We start from the raw sequence: 14,899 nt of genomic DNA, 5'->3' as shown, positions 1-14,899 counted from the left end.
GTGAGGTAACATGGTAATTCACCTAGATGTGAATGGCCACTTCTATTACCCGGGGTGCACGTTTGTCCTAGCATTACACAGCTGATTCAAATAACTAATTTAAGCTTTGAGTCATCTGTGTAGTGCTAGGGCAAAACACATGCACCCAGGGGTTGGGAACAGGTTAGAGTTTGGAAATTCAAAAATCCATAAAAGTTCAGCTTTAGACAAAGGATGGTTAACATGTTAAAAACAGCTTCATTACGTCACCTATAAGTGTGATCGGTGAGTTCTATTGGAGATGCAGTTTCTGCCCATCTTCATACTGTACCGTCTGACAGTACACAAGTCACTATACAGGTATAATTTCCCACCACAATATTTACCATTTCTTGTTGACTAAATACATTTGACCTTATGAGTCACTTTGCTGGGTAAAACACTGTCAAAGACACCATAAAACTGTCGAAGACTTGGGAATCGCTTTTCAAGGCAAATTTACAACCATTGCATTAAAATGCAGTACTGTCCCCAGGGGTTCTCAGGTTAAAAAAAATAATAATTCTGTGCTGCAGACCCAGTTATGGAACAGGTGTACTCAATGGCTCAAATACCCAGAAAACACATGAATTATGGCAAATTGCACTGCCATTTTTTCATATTTACCACCCATGAGAGACTCGACTTTGATAACACCAGTCGCTAGTTATTGATGGATGTGTGGCACCACTGGTCAAAGATAATTCCATGTGCACAAAGATCTAGCTACAGCATACACTGACATTTAATTTATGCATTTAAAAAATGTTATGCACAAACTGACAATGAATGACACCAAAAACATGCTTCATGAAGGAAAGCAGACATTTATTGCAGATCTTTGACATGAGAAATCAGTATCTAACCTCTGAAGACAGAAGCATTGAGACAAGATACCTGTTCCTCAGGATGTCGGACCTGTTGATGAAGAGCAGGAGGGGAGAAAGTACAAGGGGGAGGCACTCTTACACTCAGTAGCCAGAAGACTAGCCAGTGTCAAAATATTTAAAAGCACCGAGGGAAACCCTATCCATACAAACAAGTGACAGCTTGTAAACGAGGCTGGTTTCTCTGTACCACACCAGCCAAACGTTGCAATCTCTTTATGCAAGGATAAGGGGGGGCTAAGAATGGCTTCATTGTATTGACCACACATGTATAGTCAATACAATCTCACCCCATACAACCGCAGTCCAAAATACTCATCACATCAGCCAGTGACAGTTCCGTGGAGGCAGACCAAAGCTTTTCTGTAGGACACTTTGGAACCATTGAAAATGTTACAGCATTCAGTAAAGTCAATGTGAGATAAAAAATAAAAACCCTCTGGGGTTTAAGCTGCCTTCTGAATCATTGGCTTCTCTGTATCCACACCAAGATTCGGAGAACAAATAAATATTTTTAAAAAACGTGTTGTGCCAGTATTAAGAGCTCTTCATTGTGGCAAAGACAGCCTTCCTTCAGGATAAAGACGGTGGTTTCTCTGTAGCTACACCTGCCATCAATACCCAAGGAAGAGCCTTGACAAACCATTTTGTAAAAAAAACAAAAAATATGAAATTAAACTACCTTTTGAAGGAGTTTAACATGACATGCCAATGACAACATGTTTTAAACAATCAAGTATAAACAACACCCCTACAGGCCATAGCAGTGACATAGCAGCTTCTGACTTTTCTGTATTACATCAGAACAGCACAGACATCTGCAGGGGCATCCCAGATTTTACTGCGTATATTCAAGAAAGTTACTTGAAAATAAATCAAGATTGTCTCGGTTCTCAGCCTGCAACGCATAGCATTTCTTTGAAAATAGCAACAACTACTGACCCTCAACAGTTCCATTCTTGAATCCTCAACAAATGATAAAGGGAGTGAAATAAAGCTTCAAAAAGGATTTGGGGTGGGTAACAAAACCAGAAAGTAGTGTCAAAGGGAAACGATTAAGGGGCAGGGGGCCTTCATTCAGTAGCACCAGTAAATTAATATGATCGCAACATGTAGCCTTGGTAAGTCAGACTTAACAGAAGCAAAATATTCCAAAGTTAAGTAGAGGGACAGCTAAGCCCGAATAACCAAATGACAGATTTTACAGTTCCTCAGTCATGCTGGGCAGGGGCTAAGCGTTGTGGTGTGAAAGACCTCAATGGAAGAGGAAGTCTTGGCTAACCGCATAAAGAGCCTAGTAACACTGTACAACAAAGTGGGACTTGAATGGGGTGTAGCTTAGAAATCGAGGCAGTAAAGGGAGCGAGACTGCTACAGCTGTATTAGATCAAAATAAAGCTGTGATTTATTTATTTAACTAGGCAAGTCAGTTATGAACAAATTCTTATTTACAATGACAGCCTAGGAATAGTGGGTTAACTGCTTTGTTCAGGGGCAGAATGACAGATTTTTTTACCTGGTCAGCTCTGGGATTCAATCTAGCAACATCCGGTTACAGGCCTAACGCTCTAACCACTAGGCTACCTGTCGCCCCAAGGTGGATAGAGAATCTATAGACTGACTTGATCAATTGTTCCCATTTAAAAGCTGCAATTTTAAAACATTAAACACTATTAGAATAGCCTATGAGAAATACGCTTCATAACTAAGTCTTAATGCTTTTGATAAGCATACGAATTAAAATGGCCTGCAAAGGCAAGCTTCGCAACTAAGGCATGTTCAAAACTACTGATTTAATTTTACTATCGTTTGTTCTACCTCATTACCTTAAACCAATCATGTTTAGGTCATTCAAAAAAAAAAAAAAAAAAAAAAAAAAAAACTTGAGCCTTGAGCACCGTTAAATAAAGTCATTGAAGTAGCGGGAGAAAACCAACTCGCATAAAAACTGAATTCATATGAAATATAGAGAAAATATCAAATTAACGTTAGGTTTTTGGTGACCTCAAAATAGAGTGTTGAGGCCTCCCGGGTGGCGCAGTGGTCTAAGGCACTGCTAGCTGTGCCATCAGAGACTCTGGGTCCGAGCCCAGGCTCTGTCGCAGCCGGCTGCAACCGGGAGGTCCATGGGGCGATGCACAATTGGCCTAGCGTAGTCCGGGTTAGGGACGGTTTGGCAGGGATTTCCTTGTCTCATCTCGCATTAGCGACTCCTGTGGCAGGCAGGGCGCAGTGCACGCTGACCAGGTCGCCAGGTGCAGTGTTCCCTACGACACATTGGTGCGGCTGGCTTCCGGGTTGGATGCGCGCTGTGTTAAGAAGCAGTACGGCTTGGTTGGGTTGTGTTTTGGAGGACGTATGGCTCTCGACCTTCGTCTCTCCCGAGCATGTATGAGTTGTAGCGATGAGACAAGATATTAACTACTAACAATTGGATACCACAAAATTGGGGAGAAAAAGGGGGTAAAATTCCAAAAAATTAAATAAAAAAAATAGGGGTGTAGTACAAAACAAAGTCAGTGATTAGATCATCCCTAACCAAATCAGAATATCAAATTCAATTCGTTACCCAGGTGTTCTGGCTCTGGACCAACCCATTGGCTTCTGGAACCAATTAAAGGAAAGGGGGATACCTAGTCAGTTGTACAACTGAAGATTCCTGCGCATTTAACCAAAATCAGAGAGGTGCAGGGCTTAATCGGCATCCAAGTTGTCGCGCCCGGGGAACAGTGTGTTAACTGCCTTGCTCAGGGGCAGAACAGATTTTTACCTTGCCAGCGCAGGGATTTAATCCAGCTACCTTCCCGTTAGAACGCATTCTAGAAATCGGTGAGGTATCCAAACTCTGTGCGGGGAAGAAACTGTCTGTGGCGTAGTGTTTGGCCGGAGCAAGGAGTTTGGGTAGCAAAGCAAGAAAATCTTAGCCCCGTCTAAATTATGCTCTTGCATTCAGTAAGTTGCTTATTACATTTATTGAAATAGGTTATGCAGGCTAGAGCAAAGGAATAGGCCACTTGGCATGTCCTTGCCTGGCCAGCTCTTTACAGCATGATGCCAGTCAAGTTTAAATAGGCTAGTCCACGGTCACATCACAATATCACCATCAACGACAGCAGTCAATCATATTCAATATTGTAGTCGTAAAACCCTAATACGTACTTTCAGATTTTCCTAATTTACTTGTTAAATTTCTTTTTTCCCCTTCTTTAAAAAAATAAAAAATAAAATAAAAAATCACTTGTACTGTTCACACTTAAGTCCACAATGTAGGGGGGAAAGAGGTTCTAAGTGTTGTGTTCTAGGTGGACAGATCAGCTAATTAGAATCAGAAGTTGTCTGCATCTGCCATAGCCTCCATTCAAGTCCCTTTCTGATGCGCTGTGAAACCAGATGAGTCACAGCGAGACGGCTGGTGGAAGAGATTAGCTAGCTAACATATTATCCTCTCAACATTACTTTCCTGAAATATTTTGAGAATGTTGGTAGCATTACATTGACTACTAACAGCAAAAATACGGTACAGATGACTGGAGAGAGGAAGTAGAAAGGGGGTAGGGTTCTAATACCCCATTAACAGGGAAGAGAGTTAAGGGCCTTTCACCCCCAAGACCGTGTAAGCTTCTCTGTAGTATACACCAACAGGCCTGGGGGGAAAAGGCTTCACAAGTTTAGTATTTTAGCTTTTTGGGCATCTCCCATGGGAAGGAGTCCCGGCCAAAGTGGCCGTAGGCAGCGGTCCTCTGATACATAGGCTTCTTCAGCTCCAGCTCCCTGGAATACACAATCAACTAATTTAGCAGCCCATCACAGGAAATGACCTGAGATCAACATCAATTCTCAGCCATAATGCTAAAAATCAACCAATAGGGAGTGTCGAGAGCCATGGAAAGAAACAATCAGAAAGGTTCATTAGGCCAGCTAGTAAAGAGGGGGAGGAAGGGATAAAGCATCACTTACCCTGCTAACCAACTCATCCTTGAGCAGTGTGGGGACTGGAGCTTGGAGATTGAAAGCGCACTGATCCCATTTATGAAATGTCATTGAACTTTAACAAGGTCTGAGAAACCAATGACCTTCCAGTTGGATGTGAGCAGGAAACCCTTCATCGTGCTGGGTATTTAACATGCCATCTGACAACCTCAACTGTAGCTCTCAAAGCTTTAACCTTTGGCATTACATACTATACTTCACTGGCATTTAAAGCAAGACTGTTTGGGTAGGGTTGGAATATCAGGTTTGGCAAACTGATCACAAGCCCAGATTGCTGCTTTCTTACGTGTTAGTAGCTACTGGGTGTCATTAATCACAGTAGCGAATCATATTAATATATCATATTAAAAAGGGTTACAACCATCTGAACACCAGCTGACAGCTCAGGCAGAACAGAAAGCGTGAGTTAAAGGCGAGTGACTGAAGGGGCAGATTCAGAGAGGCACACAACTTCAAAGGGGTACACTTTACCTGACAATGACACCAGGACGAAGGTCAAAGTTCCTCTTGACGATGTCCAGTAGCTCCCGCTCACTCTTCTGAGATGTGCCGTAGTGGAATATGGAGATTGAGAGGGGATGGGCTACTCCGATGGCATAGGCAACCTGATGTATAGTTGTGAGCATACAAACATGCATCAGACTTTAGGTTTGATTTCGTGGCATCCCTTTGTGACCGATTTGTGTATAGTACATTTGGAAAACATTCAGCCCCCTTCACTTTGTTAGGTTAAAGCCTTTGTAAACAAAAACCCTACACACAAATGACAAAGCAAAAACTGTTTTAGAAATTAAAGACAAACTTCAAAAACCGGAAATTACATTTGCATAAGTATTCAGACCCTTTACTCAGTACTTTGACGACACACCTTTGGCGATTACAGCCGCGAGTCTTCTTGGGTATAACACTACAGGCTTGGCACACCTTTTCTCCCATTCTACTCTGCAGAACCTGCAGAACCTCAACCTACTTTCACGTCTCTAGAGATGTTCGATCAGGTTCAAGTCCAGGTTCTGGCTGGGCCACTCAAGGACATTCAGAGACTTGTCCTGAAGCCACTTGTGCGCAGTCTTGGCTGTGTGCTTAGGGTCGTTGTCCTTTTGGAAGGTGAACCGTCGCCCCCAGTCTGAGGTCCTGAGCACTTTCTCTGTTCATCTTTCCCCTCGATCCTGACAAGTCTCCCTGTCGCTGAAAAATATCCTCACAGAATGATGCTGCCACCACGCATCACCGTAGGGATGGTATTGGCCAGGTGATGAGCAGTGCCTGGTTTCCCCCAGAAGTGACACTTGGCATTCCAGCCAAAGAGTTAAATCTTGGCTTCACCAGACCAGAGAATCTTGTTTCTCATGGTCTGAGTGCTTTAGGTGCCTTGTGGCAAACGCCAAGCGGGCTGTCATGTACCTTTTACTGAGGAGTGACTTCAGTCTAGCCACTACCATAAAGGCCTAATTGGTAGAGTGCTGGTTGTCCTTGTAGAAGGCTCTCCCATCTCTATAGAGGAACTCTGGAGCTCTGCCAGAGTGACCAATGGGTTCTTGGTAGTACTGCACCGATATGACATTTTCCTTGCAAAAACAATAACCGATATTTAATTTTAGCGGCCTTAAGCATTCTAGTACAGTTAAATAGTTCACACATATGGACGCAGCGGTCCAAGGCATGGCATCTCAGTGCAAGAGGCATCACTACAGTCCCAATGTGTGAATCCAGGATGTATCACAGATTGGGAGTCCCATAGGGAAGCGCACAATTGGCCCAGCGTTGTTCGGGCCGTCATTGTAAATTACACACTGACCAAAAAGTTGTTGGCATTTACACATGTCCCCATTGCCAGTAAAACAACCAAAACAGATTTTTCACTTTCTTGTGGATTCGTTGTTCATTTGTTCAGTCATTTCAATCTCAACCAGGATTTCTATGGAATGCCGTTTGGGTCTTTGTGCGTCAAATAACGCTATTTGGCGTGTCAAATAAGCTTGCTGACCAATCAAGACCTGAATATGACTGCACGTCACATAATAATTTAACGCGTTTATTAATTTTGTACGTAGTTATTGCACATGTCATCGATACATATGCTATGAGGCTGGTAAAGTCCACTCACCTACAGTGCTGGTCATAAAAAAATAAAAACTAGCTAGCTCATGGCTGCAAACAATGTGCTTCCCCAAAAACATAGCAAAACGACACCCGTTCCAGTAGTTATAGTTCGTTAACTATATAGCTCGGTGTAATCTAAAGTAACCCTAATTTATAAGACAGTTCTTATTTCATTAATGGTGGGCAGACCATCTATGTGAAGCTAGCCACAATAACGATTAGCCACAACAGTGGCCTTTAGGTTTAGCCTTCAAAATAAAAGCATGGCACACATCAATTTGTATTCACTTGCATCACTGTCAATGACATGCAGTTTGCCTTAAATGTATTGACAGTGATGCAAATGAATACAAAGAGTTGAATTCTGCCACACTTATTTTGAAGGCTAAATCCAAAGTCCACTATTGTGGCTAGCTTCACAACCTGGTCGAGCATCACTAGCCAGATGAAGCTAGCTGGCTGCTTATAACGTTAGCTTTGGCCAACAGGGTTAAGTAGCTGGCTAGCTATTTATTTGCATGAACTGAAGTTCAATTTAAAATAGGCAAACAAGTGGCAACCTAGCTAATACTTACAAATCATTCCTAAATCATTGTTAAGAATAATGAAAATGACTGAATTTTCTACTGGTCATTGTTTTCAGGCTTGTTGTATTGTTGCTAGCTAGGTACCAAGCTAAAGCTAGCTACCCTAGAAGTTGCGGTTGAACAAATGATACTTTATTACCAACGCGGTATTGTAAACACATTGTTTGTGGCCGGTGTTTACAGACTTTTGTACAGCTTTGACAGTGCTACAATCTTTGACACGCAAAGTACCCAAACGGCTTTCCATAGCATGTTGTGAAGCTATTACTGTGTAACACCGGTAGGGCAACATCTGAAAAACAGCGAACTCGGTAGTGTGTACTGGTGCTCGACCAGTCGGCAAAAGCCAACACCATCCACAACAGAACAGTTGATTGTCAAGGGGAATGAATCCCATTTTCTTGGCTTTAATGGATTTTGCCTTTGAATTCACTGAAAATCTTACTCTTTCAAATGACTGCTTGAGCCACACAGCAGACATTGTGTGCCAAGTTAATGCTGTGTCGACTGTGTAGTGCAAAATTTTACGTGGTGTCATTATGTCATGTAGCTTCGTTATACAAGTATGCACGTTAGCTTTGACATCGGTTTTTAACGTCAAGCCGATACAGAAATGGGCAATTTTAGCTTATTTCGGACGATTCCAATATAGCGTGCATCCCAAGTTCTTGGTCACCTCCATGACAAAGGCTCTTCTCCCCAGAAGACAGTTTGGCCGGGCAACCAGCTCTAGGAAGAGTATTGGTGGTTCCAACTTCTTACATTTAAGAATGATGAGGCCAATGTTTTTGGGGACCTTCAAAGCAGGAGACATTTTTGGTACCCTTCCCCAGATGTGCCGCGACACAATCCAGTCTCTGAGCTCTACGGACAATTCCGTCGACCCCATGGCTTGGTTTTTGCTCTGACATGCACTTGTCAACTGTGGGACCTTAGGCAGGTATGCTTTTCCAAATCATGTCCAATCATTTGAATTTACCACAAGCGCACTCCAATCAAGTTGAACAAACATCAAGGATGATTAGTGTAAACAGGCTGCACCAGAGCTCAATTTCAAGTCTCATAGCAAAGGGTCTGAATAATTGTCAATAAGGCATGTTTATTTTTTAGAAATGCAGTAACATTCTAAAGACCTGTTTTCGCTTAGTCATGTGTAGATTGACAATTTTATTTAATCCATTTTAGAAGGCTGTAACAAAAATGTGGAAAAAGTGAAGGGGTCTGAACACATTCCAAATGCTCTATACATGAGGTGCATCAATATCAGTCTCCTTATTAGGATCACCCTGCCCTCACCTGGACAAGGACCCGCTTGCACAGCTCAGCCTTCACCAGAGACTTGGCCACCCAGCGGGCAGCATAGGCAGCAGAGCGGTCCACCTTAGTGTAGTCCTTCCCTGAGAAGGCTCCTCCACCATGGGCACCCCAGCCTCCATAAGTATCAACAATGATCTTACGGCCCGTCAGGCCAGCGTCACCCTGTAGGGAAAGGAGTAATAGGTCATACCGAGTCTTTTTCAATTTACCCCAAAATAATTCTGACCGTAGTAAAAAAAACTATGGATCAAATTGCATGTAAAAATGCTTAATATGAACAGTTAAACAAGCCCATGCATCAAAGTTACTTTAGCGTTTGCCCCTTCAAGCACATACCATAGATGCCCAGTCCTACCACTACTTATCAGGGTTCCTATACAGTCAGATGGAATTTCAAGATTACCACATTCTAATGAACAATTAGCAGCATCTTTATGTACATAAAAAAAAAGGGTAATGTACTATTGACACTGGGAGGCTGCTTTGTGAGCCCATGTACCATCTGTCATTGTGCAAGGCACTTACACCACACCCCCCAAAGTAGAATGCCTGTTAAGCAATTAATATATAAATAAAGTGGTCAACCCTCAGTCTGGAGAGCTACTGGGTGTGCATGTTTTTGAAACCCTGCTCAAAAACAGAACCAGTTTAGCAGCTAATTTCTAAAAATGTGGTTTGTTGGAGGTGGACTGGAATAAAAGCCTGCAGACCCATTAGCTCTCCTGGAGGATGGTTGACCACCCTTGATGCCTTAAATAATTTGCTCATTCAGTATGTCAAATATCAAAAATGGTAGGCTACAAATAATTTTAATTCAGCTGAAGCAAGCCCACAAATTCTCATTGGGAAATGTACCTTCCAGTTGTCATATCTTGGCTACCTTAGTGTTTACTTTTCAACTCAATAGATGCTAGTCAGTCTGCAATGTCCCATACATTGGATCCCCAAATCAACTGGAAGTATCTACCAAACAAGTTGAAGCCACATAATCCAGAAGGCTACAAATAGTTACCTAAAATGACAAGTCAAATTATTTTGATTTGATTAAATCGAATCACAACTAATATAATGGCAAAGTGAATTGTTTGTTTTGTCAAGAAGATTCATTTAAATTAATTGTTCCAAAAAGTAAATCAACTTTGTACGACCTAATTTGCAAGTAATCAGTGGAATTTTGGGGGAAATAAATGCATGTCATTCTTTTAGGTAGATTTTTTTTAATATGCCTAAATAAACTGCATTAACTTTTTCACTCTTGAGTTCCAAATATCTCTAACGGTCACCCCAGCGTGAGTGGTTTTATGCACCGTTCCAAAATGTGACCGTTATGCAACAGGATAGTTAACACGCACTGCCTGCTAATTATCTATAGGCTGTTTCAACTTGTCAATTTCAAATTATTTTCTAACATGTATTTTCTAACAGTTTGAATTGAGGTGTTCCGCCTCATTAATTCATATAGAATTAATCCATTTCAGTGTCAGACAATTTATGTTTGAGGCATAACGTATTTTAAGTTTTATTCACATTTAGGTACTGGTGACAAATAATACCTTCCGATTTTTGCATGATTGTAATGGACACCTATGATGCATGTAAAATACTTTTGAATGTTGTACTGATTATAATGAGCTAATGCTAAGCTATTTGCCATGTTTGTTGATATTCTACAATGCATTCTGGGTGTAACGTAAACATCTGTAAAGACCAAAGATATGAGGTGAAGGAATGGTTGGTTCACTCATCTTGCGAGTACACTTCTGGAAGTGAATAATGCTACACACCAAAGCGGAGGACACTTTACAACCAACTAGATGTTGGTTGTGTGTGCACAAACTACCCATCAGATTACGTCAGATTTCTAGAAGTGTTTTAATCAACATTGATCTCACCAATGTGATGATTTATAGTAATTGCTATTGCCAATTCGTATTGCGTTTTATGTCAGCCTAGAGTTATCTAAATATGACCAGTTGTGTTACGTCAATCTTTCCCCTGTTAGCGCTAGGACTAACGTAGCCCTACATTTTCCAGTTCGGATGATTGTGTATACGGTCGCTACTTCTGTGACTGTCTGAACATGGCATCCAAAATTAAACTGGTCACATTTAGTACATAACTTTTGTAAGGACTGTAAAAAATAAATAAAACAATTTCTTGCAAACAGTGGGGCTAGCTCATGTGCTGACTTGCGCCAATTGAAACGGGACATTCCAAACAAACCGGTTTGAACGTACGCTGCAGGGGCCACAAATAATGATCACACCCATTTGTTGGTAAATGTTAAAAAGTTAATAGAAATTATGAAATACATTTCCATGACTTCGCCAAAACTTTTAAAATTATCATTTTCCTAAACTTTTCCAGGTCCGGAAAACCATTTAAATTCAACGACTTTTCCAAGATTTATGACCTTTCGAAACCTGACTTGTCTCACCTGTGGGCCTCCGATGACGAAGCGCCCGCTGGGCTGCATGTGGTAAATGGTGTCATCATCCAGGTAAATGCAGGGCACCACAGCCTTGACAATCTTCTCCTTGAGAGCGTCACGCATCTCGTCCAAGCAGATGTGCTCATCATGCTGCACAGAGACCACAATGGTGTGGACACGCACCGGCAACATGGCGCCACGGTCTTGGCGGTACTGAACGGTCACCTGCACACAGAAGCATACCAAGATAGAACGACAGCAGGATTGTTCAACCGCAGGCATAGATTAAGGTTGCGTTTCCCCTGCACAGACATTGCAGACGTCAACCAATGGATGCAAAAATATTTTTGCACCAGGAGGCAAAAATATATGACGTAGTTAAACCGAGACCTAAACTACCAATCCAGGTGTTTAATTAAGGTCTGGCATGCGTCAGCCATGTCTGACCAGGGGAACAACCTAAAACAAGTTATATGCTGGAGTTACTGCTGGCCACAAACAAGGTTGGAGAGCTTGAGTAAGAAAACTAATATTGCACTCCTCAGCTGGTATGATAAACAAACTAGTTTGTCTTAGACTATTTACATAAGGCTGAAATGACTATCGATTGCACATAGGCAGCATACCTGGGTCTTTGAGTCAGGCCGGAGCCAGGGCAGGGTGCCATTGCGACGCAGTTCAGCCATCTTAGCGTTGAGCTTGTGGGCAAGCATAATGGTGAGGGGCATGCACTCCTCCGTCTCATCAGTGGCATAGCCAAACATCAGGCCCTGACAATAGAAAAAGTAGAACTATTACATCTGAAAAGAAAGCTGCATATTTAGCTTACTGATAAATGTACAGCTAACGTCACTAGTGCAGCGGTCCTCTGCACCCCAACTCATACCTGGTCCCCTGCCCCAACATCCTCCTCATTGCGGTCAATGTGAACACCCTGGGCAATGTCTGGAGATTGTTGCTCTAGGGCCACCAGCACATTGCAGGTCTTATAGTCAAAACCTTTAGAGGAGTCATCGTATCCAATGTGGCGGATGGTGTCGCGAACCACCTTCTGATAGTCCACTGTAGCAAGCGACGTCACCTCACCTGCCAGCAGGATCATCCCAGTCTTAGCAACAGTCTCTGAAAAAGGTGGAGGGGGAATAGTACATTAACCATAGCAATCAGAAAAAGCATATCAATCAATACTCATCTGGCAAAACATTGGGGAGTTGTGCCATAATATAGGCCTACTACCATTAACAAGATGCAGCAAGTTTGAGATTCTTCCATTCATGTGGTATTCACAGCTGACTCCAGGGCAGCTAGAAGTTGCAGACAAAAATAAAATCATGCTTTTTTTCCCCTTACCACAAGCAACTTTAGCATCAGGATCCTGCTTGAGATGGGCGTCAAGCACAGCATCACTGATCTGGTCACAAATCTTATCTGTAAAATACAGATGTACCAGTTCACAATGCTACATCAACATTTGCACAATTTAGTGGTAGGTTGCTTGTTCAAGAGCATGTAAAGTATTGCACAAATAGTAATAATTAGAGTTCTCCAATAGGTTTGGATTATGCTGGAAATATTTGTATTGTACACTGTTCTACCGACTACAGTCTGGGCTGTACACATGCTGTACCATATGTCAGGATTATGGCGATGGTGGGAGGGGCCTAGCGGTATGTGTAGCCACAGAGATTTATAAATCTGTTTCAGATTTATAAATCTATAAATCAGATTTATAAATCTGTTTCATTGGTCGGAAGCATCCGGTTGGCGTTTCCACTCACCACCAAATATGGTGATGAGGGGGGAAGCCTCGGGGGAGAAGGTGGATTTTGGCCGACGTTCTGCTTGTTGTCGATTAAACATTTGTTCTGTTACCAAACTATAATCTGTTATAAACAGGATGGACAACGTTTAGTATTGTTCACCATTTGGCAAAGTTCACAAAAATGGAGTTGTTTAGAAGGAGAACAAGGGCGAATTAAGTTATTGTACACCCCACAGTAGGCGTTCCCTAAAGGAATTAGGCAAATACATTCTAGAACGCGCCAATTGGTTCTCGCTAGAACGTGCATGGCTCTGCCCACTATGCTTCCATTGGATACGACAGAATGTGGTTCATCTTGTTCAGTGAAAACAATATATATATATATATATAGTGTAGCGATGAGCCTGAACCCGCCACCATTTCCGCGGGTTCACATGCAACTAAAAATCTGATTCGTTTAGATTTCCAAGATGAACTACTACTGGTATAGCCAAGGAGTGGCACGGAACTCATCATACAGCCAACGTAGTGCCCCTTACTTACATAGCAACCAAACGCAAAAGACAACACATATGGCCTTGTTCCCCGAGAGCCCGCGTGCGAACTGGTCGGAATCTTCGGGAGATCTCGTGAAATAAGCATGATGACGACTACGGGATACAAATATTTTTAAAGAGAATATAGCCCAAGGACGTATAACGTTCGTAATTGCACAATAGAGACCATGTGAACAAGGCTCAGCAAAGTAGCTAGCTGGTTAGCTAATAAACTAAGAACAATTTGGGCCTCACATGCGGCTTATGCAAGATGGTGACGCCGGTGTGGTTTGATCAGCAGAGATGGTTAGCTCGCTAACGTTAATTAGCCAACTAAGAAAGCTAAGCAACACCGACGCACGTGTGCTAAACAAGCCATCTAAACAAATAACTGACAAGTCATAACACACTGGCTGTATTTGTAGCTAAATTAGCTTTCTCACCAGGGTGTCCTTCTCCTACTGACTCCGAGGTGAATAGGAAGCAGTCCTCGTCGATAAGGGAGTTGTGAAAACCGTTAATCTCTCCGTTCATCATTGTTGCTTTTTTTTGGCAGATATAAATAAATGTTGTAGCTAGCTAAATTATGCGTATTTTATTGATTCGTTTCCTGCGTTGGTGTTCACACGCAACTTCTCACCAGTCAGTAAATTCCATGCATTCACTGTCATTTAGATGTGGCGCTCTAGTATTTATTCAGAAATTCACAGACGTCACTGTCGGCCGCATTGGACGATACCATATTAAACATGGGGGTGGAAACGTTGACCAGGTGCACTGAGAGGAACGCAGTTGTGTATTTGGCGGTTCAACGCCATACTTCTCCTGTAATCAGAGGAAGAGGAGAAGCGAGAGGGTTTACTCACACCAAAATATGTCCACGTTAAGTAGGTTATTAATTATTAAGCAAGGGAGTTTTTGTATGTGTGGGCAATGAGAGTGTCGAATTTAGTCAATTAATTGCTATTTTGATACGAGGCTTATTTTATATAATATAAGTTTCGTAATGCTTAGTGCCTGGTTTCCAAAAAGCATATTAAGGCTAAATTAATCGTTAGAACCTTCTAAAGATCATTGTTAAATCTCCGAGCTGTTTCCTAAAAGCAACGGTATTAATGTTGCACTTGAAAACGCTCGTAATCTAACGCCTGTTAAGTGCGTCGTTAGATGCTTTTTCGCCCTCCCGCATCACTTCATAAACAGAATATCTCCGCTAAACATAGAATCACATGGGTTGTCCGTCTCTGTGACCGCTGACAACTTCAGAA

General features: G+C 42.1%; 1 protein-coding gene across 2 annotated transcripts; it reads right to left on the bottom strand.

Annotated features, from left to right (window-relative positions):
- Positions 1-825: 825 nt before the first annotated feature.
- On the bottom strand, positions 826-14,300 carry LOC112245948 (S-adenosylmethionine synthase). Of its 2 annotated transcripts, XM_024414172.2 has the most exons (8): positions 14,075-14,300; positions 12,684-12,761; positions 12,220-12,455; positions 11,960-12,103; positions 11,340-11,558; positions 8,882-9,064; positions 5,367-5,500; positions 826-4,676 (listed from the first exon to the last, which is right to left on the bottom strand). In XM_024414172.2, exons 1-8 carry the CDS (start codon positions 14,166-14,168, stop codon positions 4,574-4,576), a joined length of 1,191 nt encoding a protein of 396 aa, XP_024269940.1. In that variant the 5' UTR covers positions 14,169-14,300; the 3' UTR covers positions 826-4,573. The 2 variants fall into 2 exon arrangements, with proteins under 2 accessions (XP_024269940.1, XP_042176542.1); XM_042320608.1 differs by having other exon boundaries at positions 826-5,500.
- Between the last annotated feature and the right edge of the window lie 599 nt (positions 14,301-14,899).

The sequence above is a fragment of the Oncorhynchus tshawytscha genome, linkage group LG04 (genome assembly GCF_018296145.1).
Source record: "Oncorhynchus tshawytscha isolate Ot180627B linkage group LG04, Otsh_v2.0, whole genome shotgun sequence".
Taxonomy (NCBI): domain Eukaryota; kingdom Metazoa; phylum Chordata; class Actinopteri; order Salmoniformes; family Salmonidae; genus Oncorhynchus; species Oncorhynchus tshawytscha.
This window is presented reverse-complemented; position numbering and strand designations above follow the sequence as displayed.